At 31.4% G+C, this 17,573-nt stretch overlaps 1 protein-coding gene across 2 annotated transcripts in view; it reads left to right on the top strand.

Moving 5' to 3' along the window:
- Positions 1-17,573, top strand: part of Ogdh (oxoglutarate dehydrogenase Nc73EF) — a 110,061-nt gene that overhangs the window by 10,400 nt on the left and 82,088 nt on the right. For both annotated transcript variants that reach the window (XM_067268752.1, XM_067268750.1), the window contains exon 3: positions 8,602-8,886. In XM_067268752.1, the coding sequence (XP_067124853.1) occupies positions 8,602-8,886 (285 nt within the window). The remainder of the gene's footprint in view (positions 1-8,601; positions 8,887-17,573) is intronic.

Raw genomic sequence — 17,573 nt, 5'->3', positions numbered from 1 at the left:
TAAAATTAGTGATGTAACGAATAGTATATTCGGCCTCAGCCGAATACCGAATATTCGGCCAGGAGCGTGACCGAATACCGAATATTCAGCCAGAAGTGTGGCCGAATGGCCGAATATTTGGCCAAACTATTCGGCTTGATTAACGCACATATAAAAATTAGCGCGCAAACCTCATTATGCAAGGATCGCGCACCCTGCTCTCTATTGGCCCGATGTCACCGATTTTTTCTTCCAGTAGGTCTAAATTATTTAAATGTATTAATTAAATTATAATTATTAAAGTTAATATGAGATTGAGCCTTACGTCTACCTCTAGTGCCAAATTGGTTTATAATTTATGTAATAGCTGTAAATAGCCCGATATGATTCAGCAATTGTTGGTATTTAGATGTAAGTTATAACTTATAAGTTATTTTATTTGCAATTGATCTTTTTAACTCTTTAATTAAGCAGTAAAATTTTATTTTTACTACGTATTTGTAGACTAAATAGTACCCTAAGGATATATACTTTAGTGGGGACATATGGTTTAGTTTCTCCCCAGATGTGAAACAGTTCAAGTATATTATTGGGGGGTTTCTATTTGTGAAGCTTTGTGATATTTTGTTGCTATTGTTTTTGTCAATATTTTTAAAATTAACATGATTTCAAATGTTATCTTTTGCATATAATAAGAAATGCCCATTCTTTGCTTTATATATAAAATAAATTATATAGTAGTTACTCATCTTCTAGAAATAAATAATTATTTCATTAAATACGATAAGTTTCAATAAAACGTTTCGTAAATCATTTTAAAATATCGTAAAAAAGATTAAAATATACAAGAATACGAATATAACATAATTAACTAAACAATAACACTAATGCCCGATACGTTCTAACCTACATGCCATCAATGCCATAAGATATCGGGCTAGATAAAGGTTATAATACTATTTTAATTACGAAATAATTTACTAGGGTTAGACACTATTTTTTATTAACGTTAATAATTATAATTTAATGTTTAGCATTAATAAAAGTTTCCAAAATGATTAATTTACTGTGTTTTTGTTATTTCTTACTCCTGTTTTTAGGTATTCAGTATTCGGCCGAATAGTGATTAAATATTCGGTATTCGGCCGAATAGCGAAAAATAGGTCGAATAGGCCGAATACTGGGTAGTAACCGAATATTCGTTACATCACTAATTAAAATCTTTTAAAATCAATATTTTCCTTCTTTTATTTTTTCATTTTTAATAATATATTTTAAATTTTGATTATGAACTATTAGTTAGTTTTGTTTATATTGTTTATATTGAGAGTTTTCAAATAATTTTAAAATGTTCCTTTCTTCACATTCTATTTTGGAATACATTAACCTGAAGATCTCCTATGTAGATTGAAAGTTTATGTATTTTATCTGCATTAAATTATGCTGGAATTTCATTTATATTTGTTTATATTTCAATATAATTGAGCAAGTAAAAATATAATCTGTAATTTTATTTTATTTACATATATTTTAGCTTAGAATAAGAGAATTTCTTGTATCAAAATATTTTTATATATTATCTGTTGTACTAAAATAGGATACTGTCATTTAAGGTTATGTTAGCTTTATTTGTTATGGATCATCTTTAATAGTTTGAGAAATAATAGGATAAATAACAGATATCATATTGGGATAGAAATTTTTTTTTTAAAGTTATAAATGCACAGTTGTATCTAATTACAAAAAATATTTCTGTAATTTTCTAATAATTTCTCTCAAAATTATTCAGGAAAACTTAATGTTATTTACTTATTTATTTGTTATAAAAATAATGTAAGAAGGATATATGATTGACGAGATCTTGGAATAGCCTGTGCATTGCTTTTATACTACTAGTAGGAAATAAAATGTCACTTTCAATGTTAACTTAATGAAATTTTTTTAATACAGCAGAACCTGATGAATCCAAAGCCAAACTATTTGGCCAAATAATCTCATTTTAGTCTGAGAAAGAAAAGGAAGAAAAAAAATAAAACACAAATTACAATGAAAATAACATTTAAAATCTCAGATATTTAAAAATATTATTTATTCCTTTTCAAAATAAATGTAATTTTAATAAATGATCATGAGCAAATATTTATTAATAATCACAATTGAAGAATGATAAGTTGTAATGAAGAAATATTAATGTTTCTTAAATCATTAATGCATTCATAGGAAGTAAATGATTTTGTGCTGGTTGTCATAAATACTTTCAGCATTGCTGAACACACTGTACAGTACATTCACTAAATACTCTACTTAGTGGGACTGCCAAAAAATGATGGACTCAATGGCAAGATTTAATTTATTACTTTTTCTTACATCGTTATATACATTTTTGTTTCTTAAAAGTTATTATTAATTTTTATTATTGAGTAGAAAACATTGCTCTCCATCTTATTCTAATGCTTAGTCTAAGTCTTCTGTTTAGGCAGTTCCAAATAAATCAGGTGATATTTGGCTGAATATTTCGTATTCACTAGTCAGAAAGGCAAGAATATTCGGCATTTGGCAATAGTGACAGAGTATATCTGAATAATTATTCAGTATTTGGCCAAAAACTTCTGTTTGGTCTATCCCTAATTATCTTATTTTTATTATTATCCTGTTTCAAAAGAGAAATTCTTCTTAGCATTGTCCCACAGATGTAGGGTCTGTTGTTCAGATCTTCGAATGCCACTTTATTCGATCAAGTGCATTGTCTGGGTTCAGGTGCAAAGCCTTTAGGTCTGCATTGATAGCATTTTGCCTTCATTGCTTTGGTCTTCCGCGTGGTCGTCAGCAGTTCACCTCTAGGTGGTAGGCAATTTTGGCAACTGTATCTGGGGCTGATCGTCGTTTGTGGCCAAACCAGCGCAGGTGTCTCTCTCTCCCATTTTTGCCTCAATGGGTGCAATGTCAAATTGTTGGCATATTGTGTCATTAGTGATATGGTCAAGGAGGGAAACACCAAGCATCCTGTGAGCCATGCGCATCTCCATGGAATGGAGACGCTGTTTGGTTGCTCTCGTTGATGGCCAACATTCGGAACCATAGAGAGCGACAGGTTGTATCACAGTCTGATAGATTTTTGATTTTAGGTACAGTACATAGACATCTTTTTGTCGCAGAGAACACCAGTGACTTCTCTCCATTGTAGCCATGCTGCATTCACTCTCGCTCACACCTCGTCGTCAATGCCTCTGTTACTCTGTAGGGTTGAGCTGAGGTAGTGAAAAGTGTGCGTTTTATACAAGTTATCACCATTGACTTGGATTGTGCCCACATTTGGAAACATTTCTAGATATTCGGTTTTCTTGGTGTTAAGGCACAAGCCAAAACAACTCAGATGGTCACTCTAGGCCTGCACCTGGCACTGTAGCTCTTCTCGAGTGGTGGTTGCAAGCATGATGTCGTCGGCATAAAGTAGTGTCTAAGGCACATTGCTCTGTGTAGTCTTTGTGATAATGTTCATGATAAGAATGAATAGCAGTGGCGACAGTGCAGAGCCCTGATGAACGCCAACATTCACTGGGAAGTTGTCAGATGTACCAGCTGCGCAACTCACTCGGCTGCTGGTATTTGTGTACAGCATTCTGACCCAGCTGATGAGGTCTTCAGGCACTTTGTGGTTGCGGAGTGCATACCAAATGAACTGGTAGGGTACGTGGTCAAAGGCCTTTTCCAAGTCGAGGAAGGCAACATGTAGTGGTTTATTTTTCTCCCAGTGTTTCTCCATCAACCTGCAAGCTGTGAAGATTGCATCGGTAGTTTCACAGTCCCTCACAAAGCTACACTAGTCGACACTGATCATTCAGATCAGTGTCAACTAGTGTGACGTCAGTCAATAATGTGTTCAAAGATTTTCATGGTGTGAGAGAGTAGGCGTATTGGCCGGTAGTTGGAGCATTTTGCTGGATCACCCTTGTTCTTGAAGACTGGTACAGTGATACTTGTGGACCAGATTGTCGGAGGTTGGCCGGTGATGACCACAGCATTGAAAAATGCAGTTAGCCAAGTTGTAGCCTTGGTGTGCAGATCCTTGAGCTTCCAGATGTTGGCTGGCAGGTCATCTGGTCCTGGGGCCTTCTGGTTCTTCGTACTTCTAATTGCCACGGACACCTCTCCACTGAAATCTGAAGGACCGGCCCAGTGCAAGGCTGACCCTCAGGAATTGGTGGATGTGGGAATTTGATGTTTCAGATCTCATCAAAATGTTCGCGCCAACAGCTCAAGATTTCCTTCTTATCCCGCAGATGCCATCCATTCTTATCCTTCACGCACATGTAGTGCTCAATGTCTTGTGCAGCCCTCGTTTGTGCTTTCACCAGTTGGTAGATGTTGTCACCTTCCTGTGTGTCAAGTTGTTTGTAAAGATCTCGATGGTATTCAGCCCGCGCTGCAGCCACTGCTCTCTTGGCTTCCCGTTTGGATACAGTGTACTGCTGCCAGTTTTTACTGGTCTTATTTGCAAACCAAGCTCTAAAGGCTATCTTCTTTTCCTGCACCTTTTGTTGTACTTCTTTTGTCCAGAGTTGTGTCTGCATATTGATGTGCTGACTACCTAAATTTTTGACACCAAGGGTTGTCTTTGCAGCTGTGGTAATGGAGTCGTGGAGCGCATTCTACATGGCGTCAATTGCGGATCCGTTGGCTTCGGAGAAGGTAATGCTGTTGATCATGGCAGCTTCATGTTTCTGCAATTTTCACCAATTAAATGTCATTGGCCCTCTCATGCAGCCGCCCTGATGTTGTGTGGTGATCTTCATGTTGATGATTAGCAAGTTATGCTGTGGGGCCAGACAGTTGGATGGAATGACCTTTACATCAGTGACACTATCGTTGAAGTCACGTCTCCGTGCCAGCATGTAGTTGATCTAGCTGCAGCTGTTTCCACTGGTGTAGGTAACTAAATGATCTGTGCATTTCTTGAAAAAAAGTGTTGCAGACAACAAGGTCATTAGCTTCTGCTAAGTCAAGAATTTGACAGTCGTCATTGTTTCGTGTACCATATCCAAAGCCACCATGGAAATCATACCCTCCTTGGCCCTCTCAACGTGGCCATTTAAGTCACCACACACCATGAACATATCTTCCATAGGGCACAATGCCATGTGGTCATGTAGATTCCACTAAAACTGTTCCTTCTCCTCCTCAGCACATCCTGTTTGTGGAGCATATGCCGAGAAGATACGCAGTCGGCGAGTGCCTATGTCAATGATAGCAGACATAAAGCGATTGGAATGATGATTTACTTCTGCTACGCAGTCACACAAGCCAGAGCTAACGACCAAGGTGATGCCACGCTGGTTTGTCTTGCCATAGTACATAAGTTTAACCTTTTCCATGCGGTTAGCTACCGATCGGTGTGTATCACGTGACTTCTTCGTTTATCGGTGATGCAAAACTTACTGATCGGTAACAATTAAAAAATTCGATTAATTTGTGCTATATTCGAGTTTTCCAGAGATCTTAGCTTTGATTCGCTCTTCAGTGTGTTGATTGACTTTGTTTAAGCCAATAAATGTTTTGTTACCACCCCTGGGCCATAAATATTTTGGTAAATACATCCCCTACTATTCTACAGTAAATCTTTGCAGTTAACTACACAGTTGGCTGAAAACAATCAAAGGGAAACTCCTTCTACAGTTTTATTGAGTCTCTTCTGTCTTTGTTGACGTTACTTTAACTAATCACAGACTTATGAAACGAAAAAATTGCCGCGAAAAGCCCCGCCTCCAACCTTCGAAGTAAAATGTAAACAATCACTGTAAATTCGCTTTTTAAATCGATTTTTAATTCTAATTAACTAATTTAATGCACTTAGACATTAAATTAGCTAATTTGACAATATTTAGGCGAGTAAATATGTTTTTAAAACTATCTAGCGATAAATATTCCCGGGAAACTCCACCTTCCTATAGTAAGTCTATGGAAGGTGTTTGCGCTGTTAATTTGGCTTTAAAATTTTTGTCAAATGAATTCATATATATTTTGAATACATTTAATTATTTTACAAAAGTAAGAGCAAAGCTCTACGACTGACACAGTCGTACAGCTGACTAATCGGTGTCGCTTCACGATAACAATCGACTACTCTCCCAGCTAAGTAATTAGAGACATAGTGTGAATAATGGCAATAACTTCTCCCCCGCTCTAGGTAGAAAGCTGCGGTTTGTTTTGTTTAATAGAGGACAGATGTTTCTATCTAACAGATGTACAAAGTTCAGCGATTCTCTGTAAATTAATTTTTTTTTTTTGTTCGTAACCTTCAAATTTGTTCGTAAACTTCATATTATTTTAAATATGTATAAAACTAAAAATTATACAATCGTAAACTGTAATATGTTTTTAATCAAACACAAAAAACAGATTGAATATAGCGTGATATTGAAGCGAAATATCGCGATTTAAAAAATTACCCAAAAATGCAAAAATGCGTTGCATAATGAATTCCACCTATTTACTTAATGCTAAAGGTTTTCAGCATGGAAAGGGTTAAACCCATCACCAATGTCACGTGACTTCTCTCCCTTCCAACGTGTTTCTTGCAGGCAGCAATGCTCACACGACATCATTTAAGTATATCAGCGAGCTCATGGCTATGCCTAGTTAATGTTCCAATGTTGAGTGTAGTGATTCTTTAGCCGGTCCCGCCCTTGAACTTGTAGCCTTTGCAAATTTTTCATGCTGTTCAGGTGTGACCAATGTATGTCGCCTCTGGGGTACACCCTAGCATTCGACAATGATTCTAAAAGTGACGTTTCTGATCTTTGGGTTGCAACAGGAGTTGACCAACTGGCTTGTTGCCACAGCCTGATGTTGGGTCTGTACCTTACAGGTGGGCAGTCTCTAGCGGCACCACTTTTAAGCAAATTCTTAATCTTTAAAAGACAATCCACTAAAATCAACATCAACTATATTCAAAATTTAAAGAGAAATTATTATTACAGAAAAATAAAATTATGAAAGGACAGAGGAATAATTTTTATTAACCTGTGCATTGTCTTCATATTTTTAGTTCTTTTAAAAAAGGAATAAAAATTTGTTTTTATTTTATTATTTATTTTTTGCAATACAGTGAAATATTCCTTACTGGATATTTCCAAAAACTGACATTTCTCAAGGTTGTTAAAATTGTGTTTTGAGTGATTAATATTGAATTTCAAAAAGATTGTTTCCTATTATCAGACATTCAGAATAATGGGTATGGTCACTTTAAATTTTATGATAGTGGCTAACTGTTAATTTGATATTATTTGATTTATTACTATTATTATTAGTTCCCTGTTCATTTTGTTTAGAAAATGTACATGCATACACATTCTTCTGCACTCACTTTGATGTCTGTCTGACATTATCTTTCTTCAGTTTTACTATGAACAAGTTTAAAAATGACATGACGCTAAATTGACATAATACATTATCCAAACTGAACAGATTCTAGGACAAAGCCGAAAATATTTAAAAATCAGAATTTTGTTTTTTATAGTTTGGCTAATACTTTAGCATGATAAATGAAAATATATAAAATATGATATAAAAAATAATAAATAAAAGTAATTAAAATTCCTAATTATTAATTCAAAATTCAAAACTTAAATTAATAGTTGAATTATTAGTTGACATTAATGCACTGTTTAAATGACTGTTAAAACCTTTTAACTATTATCAATAAAATTTTATTTCTTGAATGATTTAGTTATGCTCAACACAAAACTCTTGATTAATTTTTGAAAATGTAACTAAAACACAATGTCTATGTAAGGTTTTATTAACTTTCTAACACAATATAAGAACTATAAGCATTTTATATCCTAATTTAAATATGTTGCCTTCTGATTGTGAATATAGTTGTTAATGAACAATTTCTTTGTATGTAATAACATAGACAATCTGTATGCAATACTACAAACAGTATGTTTATGATATAGCTTGACAAATAGTGCACAACAATAAAATGATATTTTTAAAGATGCAGAGAAAATTTACAGTAAAAAAACAAGGAATAAATTTTAACACATTCTTAACAATGTCTTTGACATTTCTGTAAATTGGAGAATTGACTGACTACTGTTAGTGACAACTTGAAAGCATGTTTAGGTTTTCTGCTGTAGGAAGTGTTGATATGATATGATTCTGTTATGTTACTCCAGCCTTACTTGAGATGCATAGTTTATTTCTGGATACTTAGTACATGTTATTGTAACATTCGAACCAGTTATATTTGGAATGTAACATGGGGTATAAATATAAATTTTTATTTTATAAACATTTGCCAAAAAATATCATATTGAGAGATATATATGCTTTTATGACATTTGGGTATTAAAAAGTAAAAGATGTTTTTTTAGGAAAATGTTAAATAGGAAAATATTAAGTGGAAGATGCCTGTAAAAATAAGAATATTATTTTATTACCTTTTTCTTGGTTTTCTTTGATATTTTTTAATTTTAAAAATAATAATGGTATATTGAAATTAATTATTGTGTTGAAAAGATTTATATATTCATTTATTAACTAATTACATTTATTTATTATCTTAATAGTTTTCTTTATTTTTCATATATAATAATTTAATATATTTTTAAATTTTAGTCATGGGATACTTTCTTTAAAAGTACAACAAAAGGTGCTGAACCTGGACAAGCATATCAAAGCCCACCTGCATTTACTGTTGCCCCACCTATGCCGTATTATCCATTTCCCCCTGGAATGCCTTATTATGTACCTGCAGCAGCTGGTACTGCACCTGTACCAACTTGGCCTGCAACCATTCCACAAGCTCCAACTGCTGCTTTGACTCCAACCGATACTTCTCATATAGCACCTCGAGACATTGATGATCATCTTTCTGTACAGGCCATTATTAGATCTTATCAGGTATTTAGAAAATAAAAAGTTATTTTATTTTTATAAATTATGTATGTAGGTTCTAATAATTTGAGGATTAGAGTGACAAATATTTTAATAAGCAATAGTAATTGTCTGGGCCATCTAGAGCTTGTATGAGACCTGGAGGTAGAATAGGCCTCTCTTTTCATGGTATTTTAAACAAATGAAATGTGTAAATGTTTATTTATTAATTAAAAGCAGTGTTAAAGATTTTATTTTCTTTTAGTAAAAATAAAATTAATTTTATAAGGGTAAAAACCACTATGCACTCCTAAATTTTCTCTAGATTTGGGGAAAAATCTATAGCTCATTCCTTCTTGTTGACCCTGGTAATTGTATACAAATATAGATATGCAATTTTATGCTAGTTATAGTAAATAATAATTTTATAAGCAATAGTAATTGTAGCAAATGTACAGAAACTAATTTTTAAATATTTATAGAAAATTTCATTCTATTATAGATTATTTATTATTATTATTATTATTATTATTTACAAATATCATCTATTAAAGACTGAAGCTTGTTAAGTTATAATTTAGATTTTATCTATTTTTCGTATAAATTTTTAATGAAAATGAGATATTTTTATGCCAAATCACTCAAGTTAAAATTTGCTTGCATCTCAGATTTTGAAAAAAGATTCAGCATGCTGAATGGCAAAGGAAAAGAAGGCTCAATGTCAAGTTTATATGTATACAGTTATTAAGGAAAAGAAGCTCAATGTTCTTATTTTTATCTTTACAGGGTTCTTGTTTGTTTGTTACTTGGGGGTCAACTATCATTGTTATTGTGTCATCACTGTATTTTCTTGTAAATAAATAAATAAAAATACAGGCATTCCTTGCTATTTTAAGGCACTTTGCTAATAAGGTGCTTTTTTTATTACTTTTAGCACTTTCTTCTCATAAGTGGGTTTCAGGAACTTTTTGTTCATTATTTTTACTTTTGTATCATTTCTATGTAGACCTAGTACTATTGTGTATTTAATAAATGATAGTTTAAATATATTTTTAAGCTTTTATATGCATTGGTAAGTGAGAAAATGATTTGTTTTCAGGTGATATTTGATTAATGGCAACAGTCTGAAACTCATCACATTAGTGAGATCTACATGTATTGATACTTCCAAAAGAACAGTATTTTGTAGACTAACACATTTGAAATGATTTTTTAGAAGCTATCACATTACATGCACAAGTAATGTCAGATGAATGGAATTAAAATTTTTCTGATATCTATTGAAAATTTTTTACAGTTACAGTACACTATATATTAATTAATTTATATAATGAAATTATGAATTTTAGAAATGGAATTCTTTATTGTAGTGTTTTTATATACATTTTAAATATTGAAAAAAACTTACATAAATATGAACAAAAATAAAATAAACAACAATCACAGTGTAAAAAATGAATAACAATTTAAAATATCTTAATACAGTAGAATTAAAAATTTATTTTAAAAATTACAAGGAAAAATTTAATGGAAATAAGATAAAAAAATTTGAATAACTAAGTTTGTTCAATAGTTTTGAGAAAATAAGATTAGATTTTTAATAATACTAACTTGCAGATTTAAATTTGTGATTATTTCATGAATAAACAGTGATTTTATATAATTTGAATGTACAATACAAAAAAAGATGAATTTTTTTATCATGTAAGGACTCCTTACAAAACAGTAATACTGATATTCATGGGAAACATTATTGAAAAAATTGTTGGGCTTCAATTTGAAAAAATTGTAGACCTATAAATTTCCACTGTCATGCATCTGTTGCTTGTTTGTCTGTCTTTAATCTTGAGAACAGTGTTAGATAAATGAAATTCAAGACCAGATATGAAAAACTTAGGGGCAGGAGGCCCAGATTAACTATATATGAACTTCCAATCAAAACCAGAACTCCATGTTATTTCAATTCAAAAACTTCTGCTGAAAAGAGTTAAGATAGATGACCAACTTGACTCCATTACTAACAGAAAAGTATGATTTACAGGGGCAAGACACTACAGTACTAATTTGAGGTGGAGAGCATATACTTTAAATTAAATTAATTAAAAATTCCAGCCTGGCATTATGACAATGTCATAATAAATAATTACTCATTTGTATATATACATTTTCACTCAATAAAACCTACCATATGGAATGTATAGAATTAACAAAAAATATTTCTATCTTACTGTAATAGTTTTCAATAGTCATTAAAGTCGGTGTAATGGTTTGTTTTTGTTTTCTGAACAAAAAACAAACCCATTTCTTGCTTCCTTTTTTCTGTGTGTACCTATTGGAATCTTTTGTTTAAGTAATCAGCTAACAGTAACCTAAGAATTTTGATTTTCCATTGTCATTAATATTATCTCTCAATTTCCTTTACATCTTAATAGACTCTATGCACTACTTCTTTACTCAAATTTCTGGGAAACTAATCCAGATGAGATTGTAAGAAAATTTTCAAACTCATTGCAAATGAGATTCTTGAATGTGTCTAGCAGTTTGTTTACAATATTTGTGTAATTTGGATTGTTTATTTAAAACATTTGTTTTAAATAAACTTTCTTGGCAATGATAAAGGTGTTTGGTTATTCTGTAATTTTGATCTTTCTTATTGGGACCTTGAATAAGTTCTCGCTGTTTTACAGCAGGGGGTGTTACTAGAACTGTGTGCGTGTATTTTTAGATGGTGACGCATCTGTAAGGAAGTACAATAAGCGACCTTGAAAATCAGTATATGTCATTTTGCCGAAGTGTTAACAACTTTTTTTCTCGTGGTGTTAAAAATGTTGCATTTTGTGCCAAAAAAAGAGTATTTGCGGGGAATTTTATTTCACTATTTTATTCAAAAAAAATCTGCAGTTGAAGCATACAGAATTCTTGTTGAGACTTACGGTGACCATGCTCTGTCGGAAACAACATGCAGAGATTGGTTTAGACGCTTCAAAAATAATGATTTTGACATTGAAGATAAAAAACATTCTGGCGCACCGAAAAAGTTTGAAGACGAGGAATTGGAGGCATTACTTCATGAAGACTCATGTCAGATGCTAGCTGAACTTGCAGAATCATTAGGAGTTGATCATACAACAGTTTCAAAACGTTTGAAAGGATTAGGAATGATTCAAAAGCAAGGACATTGGGTGCCGTACGAGTTGAAGCCGAGAGACGTCGAACGGCGTCTTTTCACATGTGAACAGCTGCTTCAACGGCAGAAAAGGAAAGGTTTTCTGCATCGTATCGTGACTGGGGATGAAAAGTGGATTCACTACGATAATCCTAAGCGTAGAAAATCATGGGGTAAGCCTGGCCATGCATCAACATCATCAGCAAAGCCGAATATCCATGGCTCAAAGCTTCTGCTCTGCATTTGGTGGGATCAGCTAGGTGTAGTTTATTATGAGCTGCTCAAACCGAATGAAACCATCACAGGAGATCGCTATCGACTACAATTGATGTGTTTGAGCCAAGCATTAAAAGAAAAACGGCCATTGTACGAGCAGAGACATGACAAAGTGATTTTGCAACATGACAGTGCTTGGCCACATGTTGCACAACCGGTGAAAACCTACTTGGAAACACTTAAATGGGAAGTCCTACCCCACCCGCCGTATTCACCAGACATTGCCCCTTCCGATTATCACTTGTTCCGATCGATGACACATGGCCTGGCTGAGCAGCACTTCCATTCTTATGAAGATGCCAAAAATTGGGTTGATTCTTGGATAGCCTCAAAAGACGTATCATTTTTCCGACGTGGAATTCAAATGCTGCCAGAACAATGGGAGAAAGTAGTGGCTAGTGATGGACAATACTTTCAGTAACATGTTTTGTATGACTTTTTTTAAATAAAGCATTAATTTTTACGAAAAAACAGCGAGAACTTATTCAAGGTCCCAATATTATCAAAACACTTTGTAACATTATCTTTAAAAACTTGCCATATTGCTTTTTCTGTTGTATTTATTATACTTTCAAATGCAGCATCATAGAAAAGTTTTCTGATATCTAGATTTGTAAATATACCACCTTCTAACTTTTTTGTGTGAGAGTCACAACACTTCTGGCATCAACTTTGATTTAGCATACTAAAATTGCTTTTAAAACATTTACCAACTTATTGTAATGCATATATTGCAGGTTAGTGGAATGACAACTCAACATCAACTATAATATGTACTTTCCTGCATTCTTATGAGTCAGTACATTTCCATCCAGATAAGCCATTTTCACAATTTTGGAAGATGTCCTGCTCTATAAGCAGAATGGTTATACTCAGAAATTTCTTAGTAATATATTGGATAAGTGTTTTTAATTTTAATACAACCAAATCTCGGGTTACGAATGTCCCTGTTTACGAACAATTCGGTTTACAAACAAAATTTTGAATGCTTTATTTGAATGCCTTATTATGATAACTCTGTTTCTGAACAAGCTACTCACCAAGAACTGTCCACAGACTGTGAACTCCCTATATTTCCTGTGTTGAAGAAAGTTGACAACCTGACCGATTAACAACAGAACCTATTGATTCAGAAGTTAGTGGTGTCAAGATTGCCTTTTGTCATGTAATGAATCATCAGTGATGTTGCTACTTAAATTACATTTCAGTGTGCATGTGAGAAAGATACTATTTTTGTTTTTCGGTATGTACCACAGTTGAATTTAAATCAAATTAATTAATGTAAACTGCATTAACTGACATTCACGTAATACAAATGGCATTCAAGAATTTGTGTTAAATATGCTTAAGTAAAATTAAATGACAAAAATTTATTAATATAATATAATAAATATTATTATAATAATATTTAATATTTATTAATACTAGGTAGCCAGTTAATTAAACTAAAACTAATAATGAAAACTGCCTTTATACCGAAATTTAAAATAAAATAAATAAATTAAAATTGCATTTCAATTGATTTTATTTCAATGTTTCAAAGCATTGACAAAGTACTTATTTTCAGTGTTGATAGATTTCATTATATTTCATCTTGGCAGCCAAAGTTGAGTCTCTGTTTATAGTACTTCTTTGTAAAGTGTTAGTTTTTGTTTCTGTTTCAGTTACCCTTGAAGGAACGTTTTGCTTTTAATGTTATATATGTAGAATAAATATAAATGAAGTAATATTATATATAATATAATATTGCCTTTTATAGGCATTTTATGCAAGAAATAAGCTAACAAAGTAAAAAACAGATCTTTCTTTGGGTTTGGGAACAGATTAATCCATTTTACATTGTTTCTTATGGGAAAATTTGTTTTGATTTGAGAACAAATCGGTTTCCAAACAACTTTTAGGAACAAATTAAGTTTGTAAATCAAGTTTGACTGTAAAACTATAAATTTTTTGTAGCTTTTTAATAAAAAAAGGTAGTTTTTATCCTTCATATGTACTGTACATATAGAGGACAACTTTGCTTTTTTAATATAGATATCAAAATAGCTTTAAATTTTCAAATAAAAGAATATATACAGTTGGAAATCAGACTTCTGTTCTATGTGAAAACTGAATAAAATGAATAGTTTGATTAAAATCAGTAAAAGTGTGAAGAATTTAATGTGTGTGAGAATAATATGAAATTTTGAAAAACGAGATAAATAGCTCAAGTAACTTAATGAAAAAAGTTGAAGTTAAATCTCACATTTAAAAGTAAATTAATAGGAGCACTAGGAGTAAATTATAGTTCCTGAATGTTTCCATATTTTGTGGTCAGAAGGGTAGCTATGTCTCAGAGCTACATATTTTGTAGATTGTATATGTGCAGCACAAGAGCTATTCTGTAATAAATATCTTTAAAATTAAATTAAAGCACTTTTATTATTCTTTTAATCATACTCAAAGTATGTTTTATCATAACTATTTTAACCTTATAATGGGCATATTTGCATTATGACAATGCAAAATTTAGAAATATATTTATTTCCATATGGAATAATGTGAAAATAAGTTTTTATATGTAATTTTAAATATTTTTGTATTTACTATGATTCTTTTTTATTGGGTAACTTAAAATATTGCTGATTGTACAGTACATATGTAATAGTTTACTCACAAATATCTAGTACAATGGGGAAAATTATTAAAATGCTTGTGATAAAGCACAAAATATTTTGAAAAATTTTGAAATAGTGATGTTTCAAATCAGTTATATATATATACATATTTCATATAAACCTAAGAGTTTACATGTGTTTGTGTATAAATTCAAATTTTATATTTGGTAATAGGCTAGCTAAAATCTAAATAGAACAAATTTGTTTTAATTAGAAAGTGAAGAAAAAAAAATCAATTAATTCTTTACATTTCTGGAATGTTTTTGGAATATGTAACATTTAGCATTGTTTGAAAGAACTTTTTTTCTGATGATGATCTTACAAGCCCTTCAATTTTTGTTTATTTAAACTCATACAAAAGCTGGAACTGTTGATCAAAAGTAAGATACACCAATTGTTTTTATTTAGAAGACTAGTTCTAATAGTGTATTTCTTTTTATAATAAATTTGGTTTTAAAAACAACTTTCTTATGTTAAATGACTAATCAATGTCAATAAAATAAAAAATTTGTTATATTTATATTACAATTACATTTCAGATCTTGTATAATTGTGACATGTATAAATATAACTTCTGAAACTGATCAAAATCTGAGAAGAGAGCAAGTTTTACAGAATTTGATTGTTTTGACATAGAATTTATCATACATTTTTTAATTATGAATTGTAAATTATAGATTATTTTATTAAATGCAAATTATAATTTTCATTTAATATAATGATTACATAGATGTATTGTACATAAAATTTAAACCATAAGTTATGTTTTTTTTTTTAATATACTATATTTGCCTGAATATAGTTATGACCTTAAATAGAATTAAAATATTTAATATCAGTTTAAGCTGATATTGAATCTTTTTATTCTTGTAAATAAAATTATGTAACAAGATTTTAAAATTTCTGTATTTTAAAATTTTGCTTAATGTTTCCTTGTTAAGTGATCAAAAAACATAAAACTCTATGGCTTAATTTCTCATTAAAAAAAATCAATTTTGTATTTTATCAGTGTTTTCATAGGAAAAAATTTTAGGTGGTAGAGCTATAATGTTAGCTGGCTGCTATTCTTACAAACCTCAGTTAATTACAACAAAACAATACTTGCATTATAACACTGATTTGTATACTGGTCTCTAATACAGTTATTTTTAATAATTTATAATAATTGTAAATAAAACAAAAATATTTTTATCAGATATAACTGACTTATGGAGAACACTGTTACACATTTTTAAAAAAATACAAAGAAAGTGTTGAGAGTATTTTCTTTATCTGAAAAAAATAAAGCTATTATCATTTATTTAGTATATAATTATTAATGCATAAAAAATATAAAAAATAATATTTTTATATTTTTATTTGTCAAATAGTCTGTTTCTTTGAATAATTTATAACTAATTAATGACAAAACTTTCAGTTTTAATAAAGGTGTTATCAGAATTTTTTAATATTAAAATTAATTTTCTATTCAACATATGTGTTTATAATGAAGATAGCTGAGTAAATTTCATATAAAAGTTAACATTACGATGGTTCACATTCTGCGATGGTATGAGAAAAGTGACATATTTTTGCATGTATAATCCATGGGTTATCAATGTTTAAAATACAGTTTGAAAGGGAGTATAAGTTATATGCAGATTTTAAATCAATTACAAACTTGTTCTTATGGAATAATTGCTGCTTCCATAGGCATGCTTTCATTGCAATACTGAAGGGTTTTATCAATACCAGTATTTCAGTAAAGAAAACTCACAGTATCAGATAGCAGTATTGAAATCAATATTTGGATTTTTCTTATATTTTTATTCAACCAAAATGGAAACTTCCAAATCTCAGAGGCAGTGACCACTTTCCAATAATCCTCAGTCACATAGAGGATCAGCCACTAGAAAACACAGCCCCCAGATAAATAATTTAAAGGGCCTGTTGGCAGGAATTTACCAAACTTGCTAACTTAACAATAACTACAGAAAGGAGCCAATCAATAGACCAAGAAATACAAAATGTCAGAGACAATACTAGAAGCAGTCCAGAAGACAATTGCAAATACTGACAATTTGGAATAATTGGACCAAAAGTACAAATCGTGGTGGAACTGGAACTGCATAACAGCACAATTAGCTCATTACAGAGCCTGGCACAAGTTGAAGTGCCACCCAACAGAAGAGAACTACATCAGATTTAGGAAGGCAAAAGCAAATGCCAGGAAGATCTATCAGAAAAGAAAAAAGAATCCTGGGCATAGTTTATCACACTATTAGGAAAAACAGCAGATCGACAGTTGTGGAAAGGCATTCAAGCAATCAGGAGAAGTTCCTGTACCCCACAGATCTCAATTTTGACAGAACACAACCTCTGTTATAACAGACAAACAAGCAATAGCAAACTGCTTTGGCAGAACATTTGCATACAATTCAATCACTTTAGATTCTGCAGGGAAAGCTGAACAAAATACCAATATGGTTTGGTGACACAGTAACCAAACTTGTATAACAGCCTATCCACAATGCCTTGCTCCAAAACTTACCGGCACTCCACAATCGTTGTTACTGGATATATTTAATAGAATATGAACAGGACAGACATACCCACATTCCTGGAAGAAAGCAATA

The sequence above is a fragment of the Centruroides vittatus genome, unplaced genomic scaffold, assembly GCF_030686945.1.
Source record: "Centruroides vittatus isolate TY-2023 unplaced genomic scaffold, ASM3068694v2 contig_3343, whole genome shotgun sequence".
Classification (NCBI taxonomy): Eukaryota; Metazoa; Arthropoda; class Arachnida; order Scorpiones; family Buthidae; genus Centruroides; species Centruroides vittatus.
Note: the sequence above shows the minus strand (reverse complement) of the source record. Positions and strands in the feature narration are given on the sequence as shown.